Below are 24,345 nucleotides of genomic sequence, written 5' to 3' on the forward strand. Positions count from 1 at the left end.
TATATATATACCACATCTTCTTTATCCATTCATCTGTCGATGGACATCTTGGAAATTTGTTACCAGTGCAAGTTTCTTTGCTGCTTTGATCTGAGCTGTGCGATTATCACTGTTACCATCACTGTCATTGTCATCATCATCAAATTGGTGCTTGTTGTAGAAACTTTGCTTAGTATTTTCTATGCTTTTTATCACTTAATTCTGAATGACAGCTTTTATTCTATCGATCATAGTGAGATGCATGTTGTTACATTTTTTATAAATGGGGAAACTGATGCTTGGAGAATTCTTGTAGCTTATACAAGATAACAAAGATTTGACCTTGGGTTTTCCTGACATCACATTTTGCCCTTGTAACCACTGTGCTTCACTAGAAAGGCTACTATGTCTGTCATAGGAAGGACACTACCCATTCTTGGCTCTGTGACTTTGTACGAATCCTGATTCTGTTTGGACTTCAAGATCTTCATTTCTACTTTCATATTTCATGATGTTGCTTTGGCTGTGTTTTCCAAGACAAGGCTAGTAACTTCCCCCCACCCCAATCTTTTCTACTTTACTATTTGACTTTTATCTTCTACTGTATATATTAATAATTTTTTATCTTTCTGTACCTCCCTTTTCTGCAAGCCACCTCAACTCCATTTGGAGGTAGATGGACTATTAATAAATGTATAAAATGAAGCTAAAATATATTATGGGAATTTGGAAGCATAATAAATTAATTCCAGTTAGAAGGGAATATGCACCACAGAAAAATAAAAAAGATAGTGAATCAGTGACTCAGGTTTAATTCTACCGCTGAGCTAAATTCAAATAAACTTAAATCAATATGTAAGTAGGGACAAAAAAATCTCATGCTAAATTTGAATTTTAGAGATGAAATTATTCCAATAAAATATTAATGTTTTGTTTCCCTCAGTTAAAAAAAGCAATGCAATGTCACTTTTTAATATAAATTAGAAATAGAGTCATGTTATCAATTTGAAGACTTAGATTCAAGAACCTTCTCAGATATAACATTTAAAGGGAAAAGGAGTTTGTGAACTTACGGCAAGGAGGATAGATCAATCTCTTTATGCAGTGCATAAAATCGTAAGTTAAAAATCCCAATTGTAGTAACTTCATACTGAGTTCTGCTATAAGAAAAAAGAAATGTTAAAATCCATAGTTTATATAATTTTATTATGGGAAGAGGCTTTCTAGAAAATTCTTTTTTCCCTTCCATTGCAGAGTTGGGGAGACTGAGATTCAGGGTAGTTAGCTTGCACAAGATCACATAGTGCTAAATTGGACTGGAAAAACCTCTGTATCCTAGGGCTTTTCCATAGTGTGACAGTCAAGGGCCTTCTTTTTTTTTTTTAACATTTATTTAAATTCAATTTAGTTAACATATACCGTATTATTAGTTTCAGGGATTGAATTAAATGATTCATCAGTTGCATATAACATCCAGTGCTCATTACCTCAAGGACCCTCCTTAATGCCCATCACCCAGTTACCCCTTCCCTCCACATACCTTCCCTCCAGCAACCCTCAGTTTGATTCCTAGAGTTTAGCGTCTCTTTTGGTTTGCTTCCCTCTCTATTTTCATCTTATTTCATTTTTCCTTCTCTTCTCCTATGTTCATCTGTTTTGTTTCTTAAATTCCACACATGAGTGAAATCATATGGTATTTGTCTTTCTCTGACTGACTTATTTCACTCAGCATAATACCCTCTAGTTCCATCCACATCGTCGCAAATGGCAATATTTCATTCTTTTTGATGGCAGAGTAATATTCATATATATATACATACCACATCTTCTTTATCCATTCATCTGTTTATGACACCTGGGCTCTTTCCATAGCTTGGCTATTGTGGACATTGCTGTTATAAGCATTGGGGTGCAGGTGCCCTTCAAACCACTATGTTTTAATCCTTTGGATAAATACCTAGTAGTGCAATTGCTGGGCCATAGGGTAGCTCTATTTTTAACTTTTTGAGGAACCTCCATACTGTTACTCAGAGTGACTGCACCAGTTTGCATTCCCACCAAGTGTAAGAGGATTCCTCTTTCTCTGCATCCTCGCCAATATCTGTTATTTCCTGAGATGTTAATTTTAGCCATTCTGACCAATGTGAGGTGATATCTCATTGTGGTTTTGATTTGTATTTCCCTGATGCCGAGTGATGTTGAGCATTTTTCATGTGTCTGTTGGCCATTTGGATGTCTTCTTTGGAGAAATGTCTGTTCATGTCTTCTGCTCATTTCTTATCTGGATTTTTTTTTTGGGTGTTGAGTTTGATAAGTTCTTTATAGATTTTTTAAAAAAGATATCATTCCAATGTCTTATTTCATTGCCCTTATTTCATTGCCCATAGATCCACACCCACCATCAGATTTGATGATTTTGGGGCAGGAAGAAAACACAATATATTTGTCTTGGAAATTTCCACAAGGAGGCTTTGAAAAGTTTCAGGTAAAGAACAGTGCTGCTATCATACAACCCTGATGTTTAGTGGGGTCTTTATTTCACTCTTTGTTTTTATCCTTTCTTTTGCATAATGGTGTTAGAAACTATTCTACTTTTAACATAAGATTTTCCTCCAAAGTAAGTTTTCTATTTACTGCTTTAAAAGTACAAGGTTCATCACGGGAAGTGTTCAAATATGAATCAAAGCTGATACTTTAAAAGAGTTTGGTTTTCAACAGAGGTAGACATGTGCACACATAGTACAAGGAAGTGAATAAAGGGATGATGGTGCCAGAGAGTAATGCTTAGGTGACAGCACTGGCCAGAACAAAAATTTGAGCTGTTAAAGCTGAGTGATGTGTCATAGGCTCCCTTTCAAACTTATCCTAGAGATTTAGTTGAGTGGAGACTTCTGGCCAATAGAGTAGGAGAGTAAGATATATGGAGAAGCCACTTTTCAACTGTATCTATTATTATTTGTAGTAAGCATGTATTTTTTTGTTGTCTTTTGCCATTAATAATGTAACCTGGCATCACATGAAGAAATATATCCACCCTGCATCCTACATTGTATGATTTACAGAGTAAACTTTTCCATACTTTCATAGCAGTAGGAGATGGTAATTTGAGTTACAAGTAATAGAAAACAACCTGAAATAGTTTAAACAATAAAGAAAAAAAATGTTTTATTAATACAGGAGTGCTTCATGGAGACCAAGGAAAAGGCTATAACTGGGTGTTAGGAAGACCTACAATCAGATATTTTGTGGCTATGGAGAATCCAGGGATTATTTTCTTTTCTGTCTACTTCTACTCATCTGCCTTATTTTTTTTTTTTCTAATGACCAATTTTCTTTGCTAAACAATCCATGTGGTGAGGGAAAGAATGCTGTATACAACTTCCGAGTACAAATGGTGCATTACCAGCCATAGAGAGACAGATTCTCCTTAAATTCCCATGGGAAGGACTGTGATTATTCCAAATTGGATTAGATACTTAGTACAGTTTCAGCTAACTGTGCTTATAGGTCCCAAATCATGTAAAAAATGGTGGCCACAGGTCTGTGGGGGATAGGGTTATAAAAACAATCATTAGATTTAGGGCAAATACAGCAAAAGATGTTTCCTATAAATAAAAAATAATACAAATTTAATAATTTATAAAATCAGTGCGATCTAAAAGGAACCAGAGCAATAAAATTACCAGATACTTGATACGAACAGATTAGTATATTTGGGTTTTATAGTTGAGTATGAATTTCTTGACAATTAAGGTCAATAAGAGAAACAAGATAATGGGCTTGTATAAAATATAGAGTCTTTCAGTGGTTCCCCACTGTCCATCTAATGTGCACATTACTTAGTGTGATCTTCAGAGTCAGACTCTAACAACCTGTCTTAATCTATTTTCTCTAGATTCCATATTTCAGCAGAATTATATTGCCTACCATTATCCACATATTTTATGTTTTCCTGATTGTATTCCTTAGTCATGTTCTTTTAACCAGAATACATTCTTTCCCATTTTTCTTTGGCAGTTCTTTAAGGCACTGCTCAGATATATTCTTTCTGTGGAAGCTCCCTTGAACACCAGTTATCAGTCTCCCATACTAGAAATTTTGTATAATCTTTGACTCCTTTTTCTTTCATGTCCATATGCACTTGCTTACTGAATCCTGATGATTCCAACTAAGAATTATTGGGAAAATTCTTCTTTTCCTTTCCATTTCCTTTTTCTTTTCCTCTGTTCAGGCTCTTACCATCATTCTTGGCTCCCTTGTTCTCCAAGGATCAAGCTGACCCCCGGGACAATCCTTCTAAAGCTATTGAAACATCATCTCGTTTCTTTTCCCTGCACTCATCTTAAATTTCAGGCTCATATTGTAAATACATTAAACATCTTACTCTTTCTTTCCTCAGTAGTACACACCTCTTTGAGACTCATCCCTGTAAGTTGTTTCTCTCTGAAGTGTTTATTGGCCTATTTTTTTACTGTCACCATATTTTGGGGGATGACTTCCCCAGCTATTTCTAAAATAATTATTTTTTCTCTTCTGTGATCCATGCAACTTTATGTTTATGTCTTTGTCACAGCCTTTATATAATATATTTGTTTTTAAAAATTTTTTAATTTGTGTATAGTTGACACACAACATTATATTAGTTTCAGATGTTTACCACATACTTGTTTTGATGTCTGCTTAGAAGCAGACATGATTGCCCACCAGGAATTTCTTTGGATGCCAAGGCAAATGACACAACAACAGTCATTAGTATTCACAACAAATTGAGGATTCCCAGACGGGGATAGGCTCATATAAGGGTCCAATGAGGAGGGGAGCAAATAGAAAGGAAGAGAGGTTGACTTTTGGTGTTTACTGTGATTAGAGGATAGAGCTGGAACAGGGGCTTCCTGGAGGAATAGAAGCTGTGAGGTTTGAAAATTTCCTGCTCTCAGAGGCAAAATGATCTAAGCCTTTCTTATCTTGAGGCCCAGATGCAAGGTAGACTGGGAAGAGGGGTGGGGATCTAAAAGTTGTTAATAGTCAAATAAAAAATGGAGTTAAACTCTTTATATTATAGTACTTTAATTAATTATATAAGATTAGAAGAAATTAGGTAAAAGGGAGTTATTATATTTTAAAGGCATGTAGTGCATGCCTTCAGGCTGAGTTGAAAGATTCCTGGAACAGAAACAGTTTCATTCACTCAGCAAATCCAACATTCAGCATTAAAAAAAATTATTCCTTCAACAGCAAATTCTTGTCTTTATGGTGCTAACATTTTAGAAGAACTGCAGATATGAGAAGGATAGTGACTAGAATGGCTCAAAAAAAAGCCTGGAGGAGGTAAGATCAAGCTTAAATCCTCTAAAATCAAAAGGAAAGAGGGCATTATGTGTTAAAAGTCTGGTTGATTAACCAAGGCAAATTTTAAAATGAACTATCTTTTTTTTTTTTTAAAGATTTTATTTATTTATTTGAGAGAGAGAGAATGAGAGAGAGCACATGAGAGGGGGGAGGGTCAGAGGGAGAAGCAGACTCCCTGCCGAGCAGGGAACCTGATGCGGGACTTGATCCAGGGACTCCAGGATCATGACCTGAGCCGAAGGCAGTCGCTTAACCAACTGAGCCACCCAGGCGCCCTAAAATGAACTATCTTAAATGAAATATTCAGTCTCAGTCACCAAGTATGATCAATTCCATTACTGCAATATAAATTCCAGTTGGCTCTTAATGAATTCTCAGAAAACCAAACCATCTAAAAGTTCTCTACCAATGTGAAATGATGGAGTCTGCATGGCATACAAGGTCACTAGAGTCTATGTCACAGATAACATAAGAAAACACGTATCATATTTCTCATGATATTAGTGGACATCAACTTCAATCAATTCTGCTTTTTTTTTCAGAGGAATTAAGCTCATAGTGATATACTTATGCAGAATATTCTGGTAATAAATTTCATAATAGGAGTTTCTTTACAAAACAGAAATCCTTGTTTTGTTTTGCCCTGCATTCTGAGCATTCAAAATATAAAGAACATTTATTAGTATGGACAAACTGTGAAAATCATTTGAACACCAAATATTTGTTCTAGTGAGTAATCCTCTGAAACTATTAGATTGCTGGCTTTCTTTTCATGAGCACTGGGAAAGCAAAAAGATTTATATCCTTTAAAAGAATCTCATAACTGTAATGGAACTGAAGGTATAATCTATCCCAAGCATGAAAATAAACATTGGCTCACACATTTAAGACCTAAAAGAATTCAGTGTGAACTTAGAAAAAATCAAATAGTTGATATAGGACATCAGTGGAAGTTTGCCATTTTCCTTCTTAACACCTTTCAACTGTTTTTTTTATGTACTCTGAATTATGTTATAGACTAGCACTGTCCAATAGAAATATAATGGAAACCATAAATGAGAACCATATGTGTAATTTTAAATTGTCTAATAGAGACATTAAAAAAGTAAAAAGACACAAGTTAGGGGGCAGTCCAAGATGGCAGCATAGGAAGATCCTGAACTCACCTCCTCCCACAGACACACTGAATCCATAGCTACAGATGGAACAATTCCTTCTGAAAAAGACCTGAAGACCAGATGAATAGCTCCTTTCCAACAAACAATAAAACGGTCATATTGAGATGGGTATGAGAGGCTGAGATGCAGGAAAAACCCCATTCCTGCACAGTAACCCACAATAGAAAGGGATATCACAAGCCTGGAGCTTCTCCCTGAGAAGCAAACAGTTCATACCCCACATCAGGCACCACAACCCCTAAGACCTGTACCAGAATGATGAACTCCCAAAACATGTGGCTTTGAAAACCAATGGGGTTTATGTCTAGGGGACCCAGAAGGCTGTAAAATATTGAGATACTGCTCTAAGGGCTCTCACACAGACATTCTCCCTGGGGCCCAGCTGAAAGCAGCAGTTTGAAAAGCATCTAGACTATATGTGAAAGAGATTCATTTGTTTATCCTAAAGTTTCTGCTGGAAAGGCAGTGGCCTCTTGGGATGTTGTCCACTGACAGAGGACTTAGCAGGAGCCATTTTTGTGCTTTTACTCTAACTTGCTAGCACTGGGGGGCATGGGTAGTCCCTGTATTCACCCACTGGCCTGGTAAAACCAGTAGGTATGCCCCAGCCCTGACCTCTCCTGCTCCCTAGCTAAAGCCATAGGCATAGGTACCTAATCCACACAGGGAATGCTCCTTGAAGCTGGTTCTTGTGGCCATGGGGGCTTGTGTTCCTGGGTTCCATGGGATAGTAACAATTAGAGAGACAGTTTTAGAAGACCACCACCCCGAGGGCACTTCACAGATAGCAGAGCAAAGCACACCCCCAGTCTTGCTGTGAAAAAGGCCTATTTACTTGTCATGAAGCTTCGGCCTGGAGGGCAGACCTCAGGTGTGCCACACATTTAGAGGCTATGTAAGTATTCTCAGGGAACATTTGCTGGGGAAAACCATCTTTGTGCTTTCCCTTGGTCTCACTAAGCTTGCGAGTACTTCCCAGAAAGGAACTTTTACACTCTTTTGGAGCCCTGATTTTTACGACTTTTGCCCAGGGGACATCTCCAGACCACGTGGTCTGGAGGCCAGCAGGATTTATGATTGTGATCCCATAGGGCTATATATATTGGCATACATTAACACCTGCTTCCTGGGGGTCTGCATTCCTATCAGTCTGAAACTAGGTAATGACCGAGATCTCTTCCTTTGGAACACTAGCAGGTCTTGGTACACCTCTTCCAACTGGCACCTATCAAGAATAAATCAGGTTTTTTGGACAATAACAAAGGTTTGAGAGACAGCCAAGAATTGGGGCAAGGTTGAACAATAAAGTTTATCTCCTACATGAGGCCTGTCCTTCAGGAGTGGGAGAGGTAGCTGTTTTGCCTAATACATGGAGACAAACACAGAGCAGCAAGATGAGGGAACAACAGAATCTGTCTGAAATGAAAGAAGATAAAACCTCAGAAAAAGACCATAATGAAATGGAGATAAGTAATTTATCTTGATAAAAGTTAAAAGTAATCATCAATAAGATGCTCACCAAACTTAGAAGAAGAATGGATGAACACAGTGAGAACTTCAAAAAGGAGATAGAATATAGAAGAGAGTACCAAACTAACTCACAGAGCTGAAGAATACAGTAGCTGAGCTAAAAAACAACAACAACAATAACAACAAACAAAACAAAAAACTAAAGGGGTTCAACAGCAGAATAGATGAAACAGAAGAAAAGATCAATGACCTAGAAGACAGGATAGTGGAACTCACCCGAATAGAGCAACAAAAAGAAAAAAAAAGAATTTTTAAAAGGGAAAATAGCTTAAGGGGCTTACAGCACAACGTCAAGTGGAATAACATTCACATTATAGGGATCCCAGAAGAGAGAGAGAGGGGCAGAAAACTTATGTGAAGAAGCAGTGCTGAAAATGGCTTTAACCTATGTAGGGAAACAGACATCCAGATCCAAGAAGTCCAGAAAATTTCAAATAAGACAAACCCAAAGAGATCCACACCAAGACACATTATAATTAATAAATCAAAAGTTAGAGAATTTTAAAAGCAGATAGAGGAAAACATTATTTTGTTATTTACAGGGGAACCCCTGTTAGACTTTGGAGACTTTTTAGCAGGAATTTTGCAGGCCAGAAGAGAATGGCTTCCAACCATTCAAGAGTTTTCCAACCAAAAAAACTCGACCCAGCAAAATTATCATTCAGAACTGAGGAAAGATAGAGTTTTACAGACAAGTAAAAGTAAAGGAGCTCATCATTACTAAACCAGACTTACAAGAAATATTCAAGGGACTTCTTTGACCTGAAAATAAAGAGCATTTATTCATAACACGAAAACATATGAAAGTATAAATCTCATTGGTAAAGATAAATATATAGTACGGGTAGTGGATTAATCACTTATAAAGCTAGTATGAAGGCTAAAAAAACAAAAGTAATAAAAATAACTATAACTACAATTATTTGTAAGGGATACACAAAATAAAAAGATGTGAAATGTGACAACAAAAACAAAATGTGGGTGAGAAGAGTAAAAATGTAGAGTTTTACAATTCATTTGAACTTAAGTGCAATTAACTTAAAATAGACTATACATAAAATGTTATATGTGAGGCTCATGGTAACCACAAGGCAAAAACCTATAGTAGATACTCAAAAGATAATGAGAAAGGAATCTAAGTATAACACTAAAGAAAGTCATCAAACCACGAGGGAAGAAAGCAAGTGAAGAAGAAAGGAACAGAGAAGAAAGCCAGAAAGCGATTATCAAAATGCCAATAAATATATACCTACCAATAATTACTGTGAGGGGTACCCTTCTGGCTCAGTTGGAGGAATATGTGACTCTTGACCTCAGGGTCATGAGTTTGAGCCCCATGTTGGATGTAGAGATTTCGTAAATAAATAAATAAATAAATAAAATAATTATTGTGAATGTATTAAATTCTTCAAACCAAAAACAAGGAGTGCCTGAATGGATAAAAAAAAAGAAGACACATCTATATGCTGTCTTTAAGAGACTTATTTCAGGTGTAAGGACACACACAGGCTGAAAGTGAAAGGAAGGAAAAAGATGTTCCATGAAAATGAAAGCCAAAAGAAAGCTGTGGTGGCTATATTAACATCAGAAAAAATACTCTTTAAAAAAGGGCTGTAATGGGGTGCCTGGGTGGCTCAGTTAAGCGTCTGAGTCTTGGTTTCAGCTCAGGTCTTGATCTCATGGGTCATGGGATCGAGCTGTGCATCAGGCTTCATGCTTAGTGGTGAGTCTGAAGATTCTCTCCCTCTGCTCCTTCTCCCACTCACATGCTTTCCCTCCCTCTCTCTCTCTATCTCTCTCTCTGTCTCTCTCAAATAAATAACTAAATCTTAAAAAAAAAAGGCTGTAATAAAAGACAAAGAAGAGAATTACATAATGGTAAAGGGCTCAGTCCAACAAAAGTATATAACATTTGTAAATGTTTATGCACCCAACATAGGAGCATCTAAATACATAAAACAAATATTAATATACCTAAAGGAAGAAATAGACATCAGTACAATAATACTAGGGGACTTTAATGCCACACTTACATCAATGGATAGATCATCCAGACAGAAAATCAGTAAGGAAAAATCAGCCTTAAATGACACATTGGACCAGGTAGACTTAATAGATAAATACAGAATATTCCATCCAAAAACAGTAGAATACACATTCATCTCAAGTGCACATGAAATATTCTCCAGGATAGATCACATGTTGGCCACAAAACAAATCTCTATAGGGACGCCTGGGTGGCTCAGTCGTTAAGCGTCTGCCTTCGGCTCAGGTCGTGATCCCAGGGTCCTGGGATCGAGCCCCGCATCGGGCTCCCTGCTTGGCAGGAAGCCTGCTTCTCCCTCTGCCACTCCCCCTGCTTGTGTTCCCTCTCTCGCTGTGTCTCTCTCTTCAAATAAATAAATAAAATCTTTAAAAAAACAAACAACAAAAAAAACCAAATCTCTATAAATTTAAGAAGATGCAACTTTGATATACACACCTATGTTTAGTTTTCTGTGATTTTACAAGGTGTGGTAGGCATTATGGTGGAATGGAAGAATCAAGGCCCTGGAATTTTTTGCTTTGAATCCCAACTTCACCTCTACTGTTAGATCTTGGGCAAGTTTTTATACTCTTTGGCCCTATTTCCTCATCTGGCAATGAAGATTATTGTTATTCTATAGAATTGTTGAAGGAATTTAATGAGATAATGTGTTTAGCAAATGCTCTGACATACAAATTGCTTGAGAGCAGGTCTTTTGTCTGCTTTGATTACCATTTGGTACCCACTACTGAGACCAGTGTCTGACATATAACAGGAGACAATAAATATTTTGATGAGTGAAGGACTGAATTATTAGTTTTCATTTTTTTTAAGTTACATGGTTCATTTCACAACCAAGGAAGCTTAATTTTAATGTGAATCTCTCTACCCCCTCCCTTGCCACACAACAATCAGAATGCTCTTTCCTAGAAGTAAAAAATATCTATCATTCTTGGGTTTTAAGACTCCTGCCATGGCTTACAAGGCTCTGCCTTTCTCTTGTGACCCCCACCCCTGCTCCTTTCAGTCTCTCCCAACTCAGGAAAGGATACTGTCCTTAAATCACTGCCCAATTCTTCCCATCCTCTCCTCCCTCAATCCATCAGCTAGCTCTGCCACTTGTACCTCTAAAACAGATTGTCAATGTGTCTATTTCTCTCCATCCTCCACCTCTCTTGTCCTTGTCACTATCATTTCTTACCAAGACCAGCAGCCTAGGTGACAGATGGAAGCTTCTCACATCCCAGCTGGTCTCTGTTTCCATTCCTGATTTCCTTACGATCTACTTTCCATATAACAGTCAGAGAAAGAAAGAGAGCTATTAAAAACATAGTGTCTCTCATTAGTTTAACATCTTCCAGTAGATTTCCATTTTCCTTCAAATAAAATCTAAACTCCTTGCCATGGTCTCCAAGACCTCATCTGATTGGGCCTTCATCTAGCTATCCTGTCTACTTAGTTACTATGCTAAAACCATATGTGACTCTCTTTCTGTTCCTCTAGCATGCCAAAAACATCTTCATTACAAGGTTTTTCTCTTGACATTCATTTTGCATGGATATCCAGCTTTCAGTTTTGGTTGCCTTTTTCCTATTATTATATTCTAATCTTAAATATTACCTTCTCATCTCCTTTTCTGATTAATCTAAATAAAACTGCTCTTTCTATTCAACCCCTGTTGTAGCTGAGTTATCTCATTCATTTATTTATTGAGTTGCTTGTTGTTAGGTGCTATCACTAAAAGGTAACTTCCCTACAATCAGATGCGTTTTCTGTCTCTTTATCACAATATACCTAGTGCCTATCCTAATGCTTGCCCCGAATTAGAAGCTCAATAAATGTATGATAAATAAGTAAAACCTTACATAACAGTGTTTTCCCATATATGATTGGGGTAATTATGGAGGAAAGATGTCAATACTGAATATAGTTATCAGGAAAGGGTAGAACTTGAGATGCACTTTTAGTGGGGTTCATACTCATGGAAAAGAAGTTATTCTACACTAGAAAGTTCACAAAGTCAGGAGTGAGCATTCTATTTATTTCTAAATGTCATTCAATGATAGGGGCCTCCTAATAAGTCATTCATTAAAAATTCTATCCTTTCTGAAGTGATTTGATTAATTTTTATATTCAGTGTAGGTGCTCTCCAGTGAAAATTCTAAACATTTTTAGTGTTAATTGTAAAAAGTTCACTTTTTTTTTTTTTTACCCTTGTCTGTCTGTCCTAATTCTCATTTCTCAAGGCAAATGTCTTTGGGGTTAACTGAGGCCATAAAATTATTTGTTGTCAGATAAAACATATAACCCTAGAGTTAATTTTTCCTATTTTTGTATGAACACTTTTTCCGCCCAGAGACTGTAAATTATGTATCTACTAGTAAGTGAAACTTATTCTAAGAAATCATGTTAATAGTTAGGATTCAGATTATTTTTTCAACTATATCGTATCACTAATGGTTATCCTAGCCTTTCTCAACCAATGAGATTATTTGTTAAATTTTAATGAATTAAACAACAGTATCCTGTTTGCTTAATACAATGTAATTGCATAATTGGGATCATTTTCCTAATCATTTAAAATTAATCATCCCAGGTCTTCAAACTATGCTTTAAAAGTAGAAATAAAGCCCAAATTACATTTTTTTCAATTGGTTTTTATTAGAAGTGTAGTCCACATACTTTGGGAAACAAACAAACCTCTATCCTTCAAATTGGATTTTAAGAATTTACATATTTTTACATGAGATCACTACAGACTATTTCTTTTCTTTCTACCCATTCATTAATGCCTTAATGTAACTCTTCATATGTTCAAATTTAGTACTCCATTAAGATTATATTCTACTATTACAAGCTACTTTCTCCTACCATCCTTTTTTGTACTGGAAGTCCTCAGCATTCTCCTCACTCCTCCTCCTGCCTTTCCATATGCCAGACAAGCAAGGTAATTGTCAGTGACACCTTATAAATCAATAAACAATGATATGCTTCTAGATCGCATGATTATCTTTCTCAGTAACAAAACACTCTTCCCACAAGACAGTGATAAACATGCCTACCTAGGAAATTTGTTTGTCTGATTCCTACCACATAAAAATTGTTTTTTAAAGCATAATAAAGTTTAAATAGCTTATAGAATTATGTCATTATTTTCATTTGTATACATCTTTCTGTTTTACAAACATGAGTATAGAGTGAAGAAGAGTAAAGATAGTTATAGCTTTTAATGAATCAATAAATCTCTAAGGTATTAGAACTATCAGGTTATTCCACTGAAAATTTCTAAAAGCAATGCCAGTTCTCAGAGCTTTAATGAATAATTGATTGGCTTATGTTACAGTGAAAGATGGGCTGGCATTGAGTGTGACATTTATCATGCATCCATTTAATAAAAATTGGAATGCATTCCCTATTCCAGGTGTCTATTTTTGTTGTTCTCTCCCTTACTGTTTTGTTTTTGTTTGACTCCTCTAACTAACGCTGAACATGTTCCAGTCTGTGTAACAGTCCTCCAAATACTGGCTCTGTCCTGAGGTACATGTGTGAGTTCTCTGGAGGACCCTGGGGCTTGTACCCATTGTCCATTTCCTTAACATGATGGATCCAGCTCAGGCTCAAACTTTTGCACTTCCTCTCAATGCTTTCTTCTGATATCCCACTGCTTTGTGCTGCCAGGGTCTCTGCCCAGGGACCAGCCTTCTTAGATGGGGTACTGGTAAGATGGTTTAAGACTGACTACTCCCTGTTTAAGACTGACTACTCCTTGTGATTCATGGGAGGTTGGCATATTTGTCAGGGCAGAAGTTGGTGTACAGGTTGCTCCATGGGTCTTTTTTTGCAATGTTCTTTCTTTCCAATTTCGTTTTTCTCTGATCAGTCAGGAACATGAGCAGGAAGTCTGCTAAGTACATGTCCAAGTGGGAGGTGTCATTCTTTCTAGTAGGCACCCTCAATTTACAGGAGTGATAACATGTCAGTCTCTCATTTACCTGCAGTGTGGGGTGTGGGCAGAATCACCCTGTTTACCATACCTTGGGAAGCCAGGGAAAAGCCATGGTTTTCTTCACTAGGTCAGAAACTTGGGACTCCAATGATTCCTGCTTTCTCCTCCTCCAGTCTTCTACTTACATGGAGTTGGGAGAGTGGAATTTTACACAGCAATTTTATACAATACTTTTTTGTTTTCAGGTGACCAACATGAAAAGTCCAGTTCATATATGTGGATATCCACATATAAGTCAGAGAGTATACATATATACACACATATGTACACAAATATATACTTTAATATTTCATTTATATATATTTGTATATACATATATATCCACGTATGTGTATATATGTATGTATGTATATATATATATAAATGAAATTTGAAAACAATTTGAGACTATTGGTGTTTTAGTGCATAAACTTCTGGGTCAGTCCACTATGCTTATTAACTATGTGAACTTCACTAAGTTATTCAATATCAGCTGGCCCCAAATTACTCCTTGGTGAAGACAGGAAGAATCACAACCCCTTCCTTGCAGTATTAATGTCTGTGAATTTGAATGGTACAGAGTTGGTGCTAAGTAAATTCTTTTTAAACAATTAAAAGCATAAATTTCTCTCTCTCTTTCTCTAGATATCTTATTGTATGACATCTAGGAGGGAGAAGATATTTAAAGTAATTGTGTTTGGCAACAAAGCCAAAGTAAAGAATTTGACTCCAGGTGTGGACTACATGTTGGACGTGAAGACAGTTAGAGGCAGAGATTACAGTGTATCTGTAATGAAGAAAGTGGCTACAAGTAAGGTTATATCATAAATTCTTTGCCTTATAGTCTTGTAAGAACTTAAAGTATTTTTGCTTAGCATAAAGCTATTTTAATACATAAATCCTGATAATAAAGAATAATTATGACCATAAAAATATGATTAAGGTAATTCTCAAAAACTATATGAACAACAAAAAAATCTTTGTATGACTAAATGTATTGGGAAGCACCTAGAATTTTTTCTTAAAAATCTGAAGCCAACATATATATATAAGTGTGTATTGTATGTCACATATATGGAATATACATGTGTGCACACATGTATATATATGTTTGTATATACACACAAACACTATATATAGATGCCATAATAATATAAACACAATTCATTTTCTACTGAGGAAGGGGTTTGATAAACAGAGAACTTTTCTCTTCCCTGATGTTTGTAAATTTACTGTAAATCAGTTTCATAATATTTTGGGTGGGGTAGAATAATAATACCTTACCAATAATTCTTATGAAAGTTTGTGAGGTCTACAGGATCCCTTCTCAGTGGAAACCAATTAGTAGTGCAAGAAACAACATTACCTCCATCGACAAATATATTAAAAATGCAGCAATATAGAAATGCTAAAAACTTTGATGTAACCAGAAGAACCACATTCGAAAGTACCCTTACTTCTGGCCCTTACTTACTCTCTAACTTACTTATTCTGTTTTTTTCTTTCTGTCTCTCTTTTCTTTCTTTTCCTTCCTTCTTCTCTCCCTGTCTTTCTTTCCTTTTTTCTTTTTTTTAGAGAGAGAGAGAGAGCAAGCATGAGAGGGGGAGAGAGAGAGAGGGAGAGGGAGAGAGAGAATCTTAAGCAGGCTCCACGCCCAGCACGGAGCCCAACATAGAGCTTGATCTCAAGACCCTAGGATCATGACCTGAGCTGAAATCCAGGGTCAGATGCTTTAACTGACTGAACCACCCAGGCACCCCATTGTTCTGTTTCATTTTTATTCAACATCTAGCTAACTGCTAGGTGGTAGCTAACAAACCTGGGATTATATGGTATAAGGATACTTCTTGTTACAAGCACTCAGGCGGCACAAGTCTACAGGAATGACTAATGACTTATGATTGATTAAGGAAAGACATTTGGGAACTAGGGAGGATATTAATGAGCTACTTAAGTTGAAACTCAAATATATATATGTCCTATTTCTCCATTTGCAGAGCTAAACATAGAGGATGTTATACATGAATAAATTTAAGGATTAGTACATAGATGATTAAATTATATTATTCATGTTTGCTTTGTTTTTACATATATATGTGTGATTTTAATTTATATATAATTTACCTTTTCAATAGAACCATCTAGGATATGTGGCTTAACATTAAAAGCTGTGAATACTACTACTGCAAATTTAATGTGGAATCCAACAGAGACTAACTTCACTCATTACAAGATTTGTATATCAAACAGAACATTTGCAGAAGAATATCTTATTTGGGGAATTATTACAGAGCACACAGTTACAGATCTGACTCCTGGTGGAATATATAACATCACAGTATGTAGAGTGAGAGGCAATGTTGAAGGACCTGGCACATTTATCAGAGTTATTGCAGGTATACAAATTCTTTTTGATATTTTAAAAATTCACATTTGTGTTGCATATCATACTGTTTAAGATGAAATTTCAGTGAATTTTTTTTGAAATTTGAAAATTTAAACTTTACAAAAAGAGGGTAAAAATATTCATTTTACTGGGATATTCTGTGGATTTTTGACATAATATATCTAAAATGCAAATCAGATAAAACAGTTTCTGGTACATGGTCAGTGCTCATGAAATGTAGCTAATATTACACTTGAGTGTCACATTAAATTAGAGGTCCAGCTAGTGAAATTAGGTGGATGACATGGGGATCATCCATCCTCCTAAAAACTTATTCATTGCCTTTTTTGTCCTACTATGTGCTATACACATGAAAAAGCATAGTCTTAGAATGTGCAGAGAGTAAAGAATGAAAGCATAGAAGCACATACAATATAAGTCAAATTAATAGGTGAAGTAATGTAAGTTAAGTTCAAACTTATTCTGGTTGCACAGAAAAAGAAATGGCTAGCTCCATGGCATGGATGGAGAAGGTTCTTTGAGCCTGGTAATGACTGTAAAGAATAAGGAGTTTCCTAATTAGACTAGAGGGGATGTGGGGTGTGAGGAAAGGAGGACTCACAGAGAGAGGAAATAACCTATGCAAAATTATGGAGGTATAAATGAATAATGGTGTATTTGTGGAATTATAAGCAATTCAATATTGTAAGACTTTGTTGTTTGTATATGAGAAGAGAACAAAATCTTATTCTGAATAATTTAAAGCATCATTTTCTCATATTCTCACAACAGTGTGTGGAGTAGCAGTATTCTTATCCCCAAATTGACGCGGCCAGTGAGGTACAGAGGGGTTAAGGATTTTGCCTAGAATTTTATTTATGTGGCAGAGCCAGGATTTAAACCCAGTAATCCAGTTCCAGGGCCTATGACCAGTGCCTGTACTAAAAAAATGATTCTTTGTTTAGACTCTTGTGGCACCTAAGGAGATGCCGACTTATTAGAGAATGTTTATTTTATTAATAGTTTATACCTATTTCTGAAATAGGAAGCTTTAGGCACTTGATGAATATGTGTCACCTTGACACAGGACATATTTAGATGGAGTCCCTTTAAATTGGGGGCCAATTCAAATAATAATCTTAGACTTAACAGTAAAACTATGGATCATCCTACTGCTTAAATCCTCTATAAAGTATTGATTTATTTAGAATTTGTTGATCTGCTGTTACTTGTAAGCCGCTTCGTGTAATAAGTTAGAGCGGTGGAGTTATCATAATAATTGAACCTTAAGTTTTTTTGTTTTTTTTTTTAAAGATTTTATTTTTATTTATTTGACAGAGAGAGACACAGCAAGAGAGGGAACACAAGCAGGGGGAGTGGGAGAGGGAGAAGCAGGCTTCCCGCCGAGCAGGGAGCCCGATGCGGGGCTCGATCCCAGGACCCTGGGATCATGACCTGAGCCGAAGGCAGACGCTTAATGACTGAGCCACCCAGGTGCCCCTGAACCTTAAGTTTTGAAGCTGTTGCTTCTAGGTCTAAATCCTGGCTCTACCGTTCACCTGTTAGCTTTGAGACCTTGGTGAAGTTGCCTAAATTCTTTGTTTCTCAGTTTTCTCATTTTTAAATGGCAGTGATAATAGTTTGTAGTGATGAATTGTTATGACTGTTAAATACAGTGTGTGAAAGTGCTAGCACAGCGTAGATGGTATCATGAACTTTGTATGCATTAGTTAGAATTTTGCTTGTCTTATGCATGAGTATCTCCTCCATCATAGTATATATTATGCCCAGCCTATGATTTAATCATGGATGGATTTAAATGTGATAGGCAAAGTTTATTATATACAGTGTTGGTACGTAGGAAGTGTAAATAAAAGTTAATAATAGTGGTAATGGAAACTTTTTAAGGCTTCTCATTTTATTTTAAAATAGCTGGCTTTTGTTTTCTTGAGAGTGTTTTGATAAGTATGTGGAGCTTTTTTGTGGATATTCCAAGGTATGTAACATTTTGTTCTCACTTTGTGTATGTATACTCTTTTGAGTCGGAATCTACTGAGGAGTTCCCTGTGTAGCCTGTTCTTCCATTTTGAATCTCTTCTTACTCTCTTTCTTAAAGGTTAATATACCATACTTTGTACCAGAATTTTGTTTTTGAGGTCCTCCTAGTTCTTTTGAACTTTTTTTCTTTATAGACACCGATCATTGGATTATATTTCTGGTTTGTTTTTTGTTTTTTTTTTCAGTTCTCAAAATGCAGTTTAGGTAAATTTACCAAAAGGCCAAGGGGAAAGTTGAGAGATTCTTTAAAGCTATACTGTCCAGTATGTAGTGATTAGCAATCTATGACTACTGGGTTTTAAGATGTGGCCAGTCCAAATTCAGCTGTGCTATAAGTGTGAAAGATGTAGGATTTCAGAGACAGTATGAAAGACAGGGAACTAGCTCATTAATGATGTTATATTGACTATTTGTAAAATGATGTTTTTGATATATTGGGTTAACAAAATGTATTATTCGATTAATTTTACATGTTTATTTTTACCTTTTTAATGTGGCTCACGTATTTTTTTGGACACTGCTGCTTTATAGAATCACAAGACAGTTAAGCATATTTAAGTCTCTGAGATATCCTGCAATAAAGATATCCTGCAATTTATACTTCCTACGTACCAACACTGTATATAATAAACTTTGCCTATCACATTTAAATCCTGTTTAACTTAAAAAAGAAGTTATTGACAAAGTGGCTTAATCATAGAACATCTATCAAACTCTAAGGATTTAGGGTTCTGAGGATTGGCTTGAGAAATTCTAGTCTAAAAAAAAAATATGTAACTAAGCCTAGAATTCTGTTTGCTATTCCTAATTAAATTGAACACAATGTGATATTCTTTTAAAACTCCAAACACATCCATCTCACAATTTGATTTTTATTGGTTAGTAACAATTTGGTTGAGAGTAATATTTTTGCTTCATATTTTCCCACCTTTTGAGAGATTACATTCCATGAGGTACAAATCATATATTTATTATGGCATTTACTTTCAGTTAATTGAATCTTCCAGCTCATATCCAGGAATCTGCCCTCTTCCACAATGACATAAGCATTGCTCCATCTCCACTACCTTTTTCTAAGGACAAGCCTCCTTTCTCTCTGTCCAAACTACCACAATATCCTACTAATTGGCCTCTCATTGCCATTTTTGCTTCTCTTCAAATCTTATGCCATTCATATACCATTTCAAAATAATCTTTTAAAATAATAATTAAAGAAAAAGTCACATTGTTTTCCTTTTCAAATTCTATAGTTTTCCATTGTATTTAGGGGGTAAAAAGCTAACATCTTTATTATGGCCTGCATAATCATCAGACTTCCTCTTTCTTACTTGATTCCAGAAACTCAGGCTGGCCTTTCTCAGTTACACTAAATTCTGTCCATTTCCAGGGCTTCTATTCACTCTGCTTTGAAAAGTCTTTACCAAACTGTGTTGAAACTTCCAGGCTTTCTCTCTTGATCAGATTGGCAGATTCCCAGACAAATATATTCTTCCTCTTCTTGGTGAGACATGCTTCATCCTTAGCCAAGAGTCCTTCAGTGTGTAATCTTAAACCACAGTCTAGGAAACTACATCCTATCTCACCACCATCCTAGTAAGCAGACCTTCACTTTTCTTATCTTTTTTTTTCTTCCACAGTTTCATCCAGGTCTTTTTCCAGTTTCTTGCCTAAGATTTCATGGATATTAGTTACTTTCCAGGATCTTTGAGGAAATACATAGTATTAGCCCTCGCATAAATCAGTCAGCATGAGTAGTAATTGGTTGGACTTTTGTCATGTTAGACTTCTGCCTATTTTAATGTGGGCTGGTGAGAAGAACCAAGCTCTTTTCTCTCAAGCTTGGGAATACAGAGGACATAGGTCTGTGTGCAGAATGATCGAGGAAAAAATGCCAGCAGCTATGCACAACAAAGGAATTCTACCCATATAAACTGGGTATTCCTCTGATCTTTTTGCCTTGGGTTTACAGTATTCTATTTTATTTTTTAAGGATTGTATTTATTTATTTGACAGAGAGAGACACAGCAAGAGCAGAAACACAAGCAGGGGGAATGGGAGAGAGAGAAGCACGCTTCCCGTGGAGCAGGGAGCCCGATGCGGGGCTCGATCCCGGGACCCTGGGATCATGACCTGAGCCGAAAGCAGACGCTTAACGACTGAGCCACCCAGGTGCCCCTGGGTTTACAGTATTCTAAAGAGTTATTATAAGACTGCAGTTTTCCCTACACAGACAGTTTGGAGATGATGCCAGGAGACTGTTTGTTGTATCTTTGAGAATGTCATGGTGGAAATTAATTGATCAATACCTGGATCAGTTACTAGGGAAGCATTATAAGCATTAAAGGAACTTTTCAAAGAAGATAAAGAAAGACTACTCTAAAAGTATCTCTCACCTGCCCAAATGTGAGAAATTGACCTCTTAAGGTTTCTATTTTATGCCATGTGCCCTATCAGTTTTGTTAGGAAATGTATATTTCATTTTTTTAATTATATTCATTTGAAATCATCTCTGATAGATGGACTTTAAAATGATAAGCAGAGTTAAATAATTAATTCCAGAGTCCTTTTTTTTTGAAATGGTATTAGATTTGGTCTTTATCAGGTATGTTTTTTGCATGCTTGGCTTCATAATCTCTCTTCCTCCCGCTATATTGTTTTTCTGGAATCTGCACTAAAGAGAAGGCAGAGTGAAAATCTGACTCATTGGCAACCAATCAGAAGAACTTTATGTAGAAAACGCCCTTCAAGGAGGTACAGGCAGCATAAACAAAACTCTGGGAACAGTGGAAGCAAAGGTAGAAAAATATGGTTGAAGTGGCTAGGACAATTAGTACTTACTGTTTAAAAGCTATCGTAGTTCACTTCCTAGATGAAAAAAGCTTTTCTTTTAAGGAGACACCTGAGTAAATATTCATCAGAAATGCTCACCCTTTAAAAAAATTTGGCAGATGTTAGTTATATTTTTTTTTCCAATTATCTTCTGCTTGGTTAAAATATCCAGGTAATTGGATCAATAGTTTGGACTTAAATAATTTGCTTAAAATGATTCAAGTTTTCAATTAGAGCATAAGCTTTAAAAAACCATTTGGGCAACCAACAGGGTTTAGCAGGTAAAGAATATCCCAGAAACAGATACATAGATTGATATATTATTTCTGATAATTATACTTAAAAACTAGTTACTATTAAAGATTTAGATGCCTAACACCATTATGTGACCGAAGATAATTTAAAGGACTCTGCTTTTTAACAATGTGGTTATATTTAAATCTGACAGATTATTGATTCTCATTTTTTCTTTGAATATTTAGGAGAATAACTCTATTTCAAACCTCTATTTTTCAATATCAGAACCAGAAAAACCCGAGAAACTTAAAGCCTTCAATATTTCCACACATTCCTTTTCTCTGTATTGGAGCCTGCCCTCTGGCCATGTGGAAAGGTTTCATGTGGATCTTGTTCCTGACAGTGGCTTTGTTACTATCAAAGATCTTGGAGGTGGAGAGTATCAGGTATAGTTTTCATTATCATACTTGCTGAGCCAACTTGTGTTTATATTTGGTCCTCATAGGAAAGTTCTTTATGAAACTCATACACTATGAACACTTACTCCTTTGAGAGTTTTTAAAAGCATAAAATGAAGACAAAAACACTGATGCTGAATTGATGAGTGTGAGTTTCAGCATGGGTGGACTGTTACCTTAGCAACGTCTATGCCTTTTTTTTTTTTCTTAAGTCTTACCCTGAACCTACAGCCAGCCATCCAAGGGTTCATGAATAGTTTAACAAAGAAAGGGCAGAGCTATTGAGTAATCCAGGCTCATTAATTGTGTACTTGCCAGGAGGATCTGTCTTTAAATCATTAATGCAGGCAACATTTCTCTCTAGAGCCATCAATGTGATTCCACTGCCTGAAAAATGTAATAATGATGGATTTTCTTATCATTTTTCTTTTACTTTTTATTGGAACTTCAGAGACACAGGTATTTCATATATACTCCTAAAAATGTTAAGCAATGGGCTGTAGATTTTTTAAGACTCTTAAATAGTTGTTTCTTGTGACAACAAGGTAGAGAGATTGAAATACTGATTTAGTTTTTGATAACACAGTATGTTTTATAAGTTTTTATTATCTGTTACTTGGTAAATAGTTATGTGATAGAACAAATTTATTATATTTTGCAGTAATATGGAACTTGGAATATTTTAAACAGTGCAGAGTTATTGTGTGAGATGTTACTTTATTTTGTTGTTGTGATAGATTTATTGTTTTAGCTTTCTTGTTTTCCAGAAAGAGTTTTAATGCAATTATTTGTTTTTGGTGTTCTAGGTTGATGTTTCCAATGCTGTTCCTGGTACTAGGTATGATGTAACCATCTATTCTATTTCTGCTACAACATACAGCTCACCTGTTAGTAGAACAGTGACAACCAATGTAACAAGTGAGTATATGTTTCCTTTTTTTATGAAGTATTTTTAATGAAGTTTTTGCAGCTAGTATAAATCTATTGGATGGAAATACTTACATTAGCATTATGTGCCTTATATACATGAAAACAGGTTAGTAATTAAAGCAAAATGGAAACATAAGAAAGTGATCTCTTTAGGACCTGTGTTCTACTGTTTTTTTAGCTTTCTTGACTTTCAGAGAGTAAAGATAATTGTACTTGTTTGTGAAATGGATCAGAGAGATGGCTAATGGTAATATTTAAATAATACAGGGCCATGAAAATAGACTCACTACACTTGCTCGGGAAGAATTATTTAGTTTGTAAGACTGTGTTCTTGCTTTCTTAGTTTTATGTGTGAGCTTTGCACAAATAAGTTTCTCTTAAAAATGATCTGGCATCAAAAGTGTATTTGGCATGTAGTATGTGGTAGCATTCCATTTTTTACATTCTTATAAAAGAATGTTTCTGGTATCCCCCAAAGCATTTAATCTTTTTTTTTCTTTTGGTAGCAAAGCTCTAGGGAGGATAAAGTCACATTTGAGAGACCATTAGTCTTTGGGAACTTCAAAAGTCTACATTTGTAAAAACTTTCTTATTTATGATTGTGAAAATACAATAATTGTTTGACCTTTTAACAACTTTTTTTTTTTTTTTTTTTTTAAATAGAACCAGGGCCTCCAGTCTTCCTAGCGGGAGAAAGAGTTGGATCTGCCGGGATTCTTCTGTCTTGGAATACACCACCTAATCCAAATGGAAGGATTGTATCTTACATTGTTAAATATAAGGAAGTTTGTCCATGGATGCAAACAGAATACACACAAGTTAGAACAAAGCCAGACAGTCTGGAAGTTCTTCTTACTAATCTTAATCCTGGAACAACATATGAAATCAAGGTAATATTTTGTTAATATTTAGTATTAAGTACTTCATATTAATGCTTAGTATTAATTTTAAAAGTGAAGGAGCTTTTTCCCACCAGCCTTTAAAGCTGAACACAGCCAAGTGATTGAAGAATGATCATCTGAGTCATGACCTCAGGGCCCATCTGGGCTCTTAAAATTTGAACAACTGTTGTAATCTCTTTTCATTTTTAGGTGTATTTATGTAATTTATTTATTTTAAAAACATTTAACTTAGCAAATTTTCAACGAATGAATCAAGTTTAAATTACATAATTTAGGCTTTATAAGTAAAAATATTCTACTTTTTCATCAACCTTTAAGTTATCTTTGTTATTTTTCTCTTAATCCTGTTGTATTTGTGTGTATGTTATCAAAATTTGAATAATGGTATGAAAGTTTCTATTGAGCCAGCTTCTCGGAGAACAATGAATTCAATTCAGTTCAATTCAAGTAGTGTTTCCTGAACATTTATTGTGTCTTTGTGTTTATAAAAATTTTTAG

The 24,345-nt window shown here is 35.6% G+C and overlaps 1 protein-coding gene across 1 annotated transcript in view; it reads left to right on the forward strand.

Annotated features, from left to right (window-relative positions):
• Window positions 1-39: 39 nt before the first annotated feature.
• PTPRQ (protein tyrosine phosphatase receptor type Q) overlaps window positions 40-24,345 on the forward strand; it is a 231,612-nt gene continuing 207,306 nt past the window's right edge. Inside the window, exons 1-6 of the mRNA XM_081818978.1 lie at window positions 40-232; window positions 2,367-2,464; window positions 14,693-14,858; window positions 21,843-22,003; window positions 22,822-22,933; window positions 23,609-23,835. Coding sequence (XP_081675104.1) covers window positions 40-232; window positions 2,367-2,464; window positions 14,693-14,858; window positions 21,843-22,003; window positions 22,822-22,933; window positions 23,609-23,835 — 957 coding nt within the window. The remainder of the gene's footprint in view (window positions 233-2,366; window positions 2,465-14,692; window positions 14,859-21,842; window positions 22,004-22,821; window positions 22,934-23,608; window positions 23,836-24,345) is intronic.

Source organism: Leptonychotes weddellii, chromosome 5 (genome assembly GCF_054177405.1).
Source record: "Leptonychotes weddellii isolate Sample4059 chromosome 5, ASM5417740v2, whole genome shotgun sequence".
In the NCBI taxonomy this organism is placed as follows: Eukaryota; Metazoa; Chordata; class Mammalia; order Carnivora; family Phocidae; genus Leptonychotes; species Leptonychotes weddellii.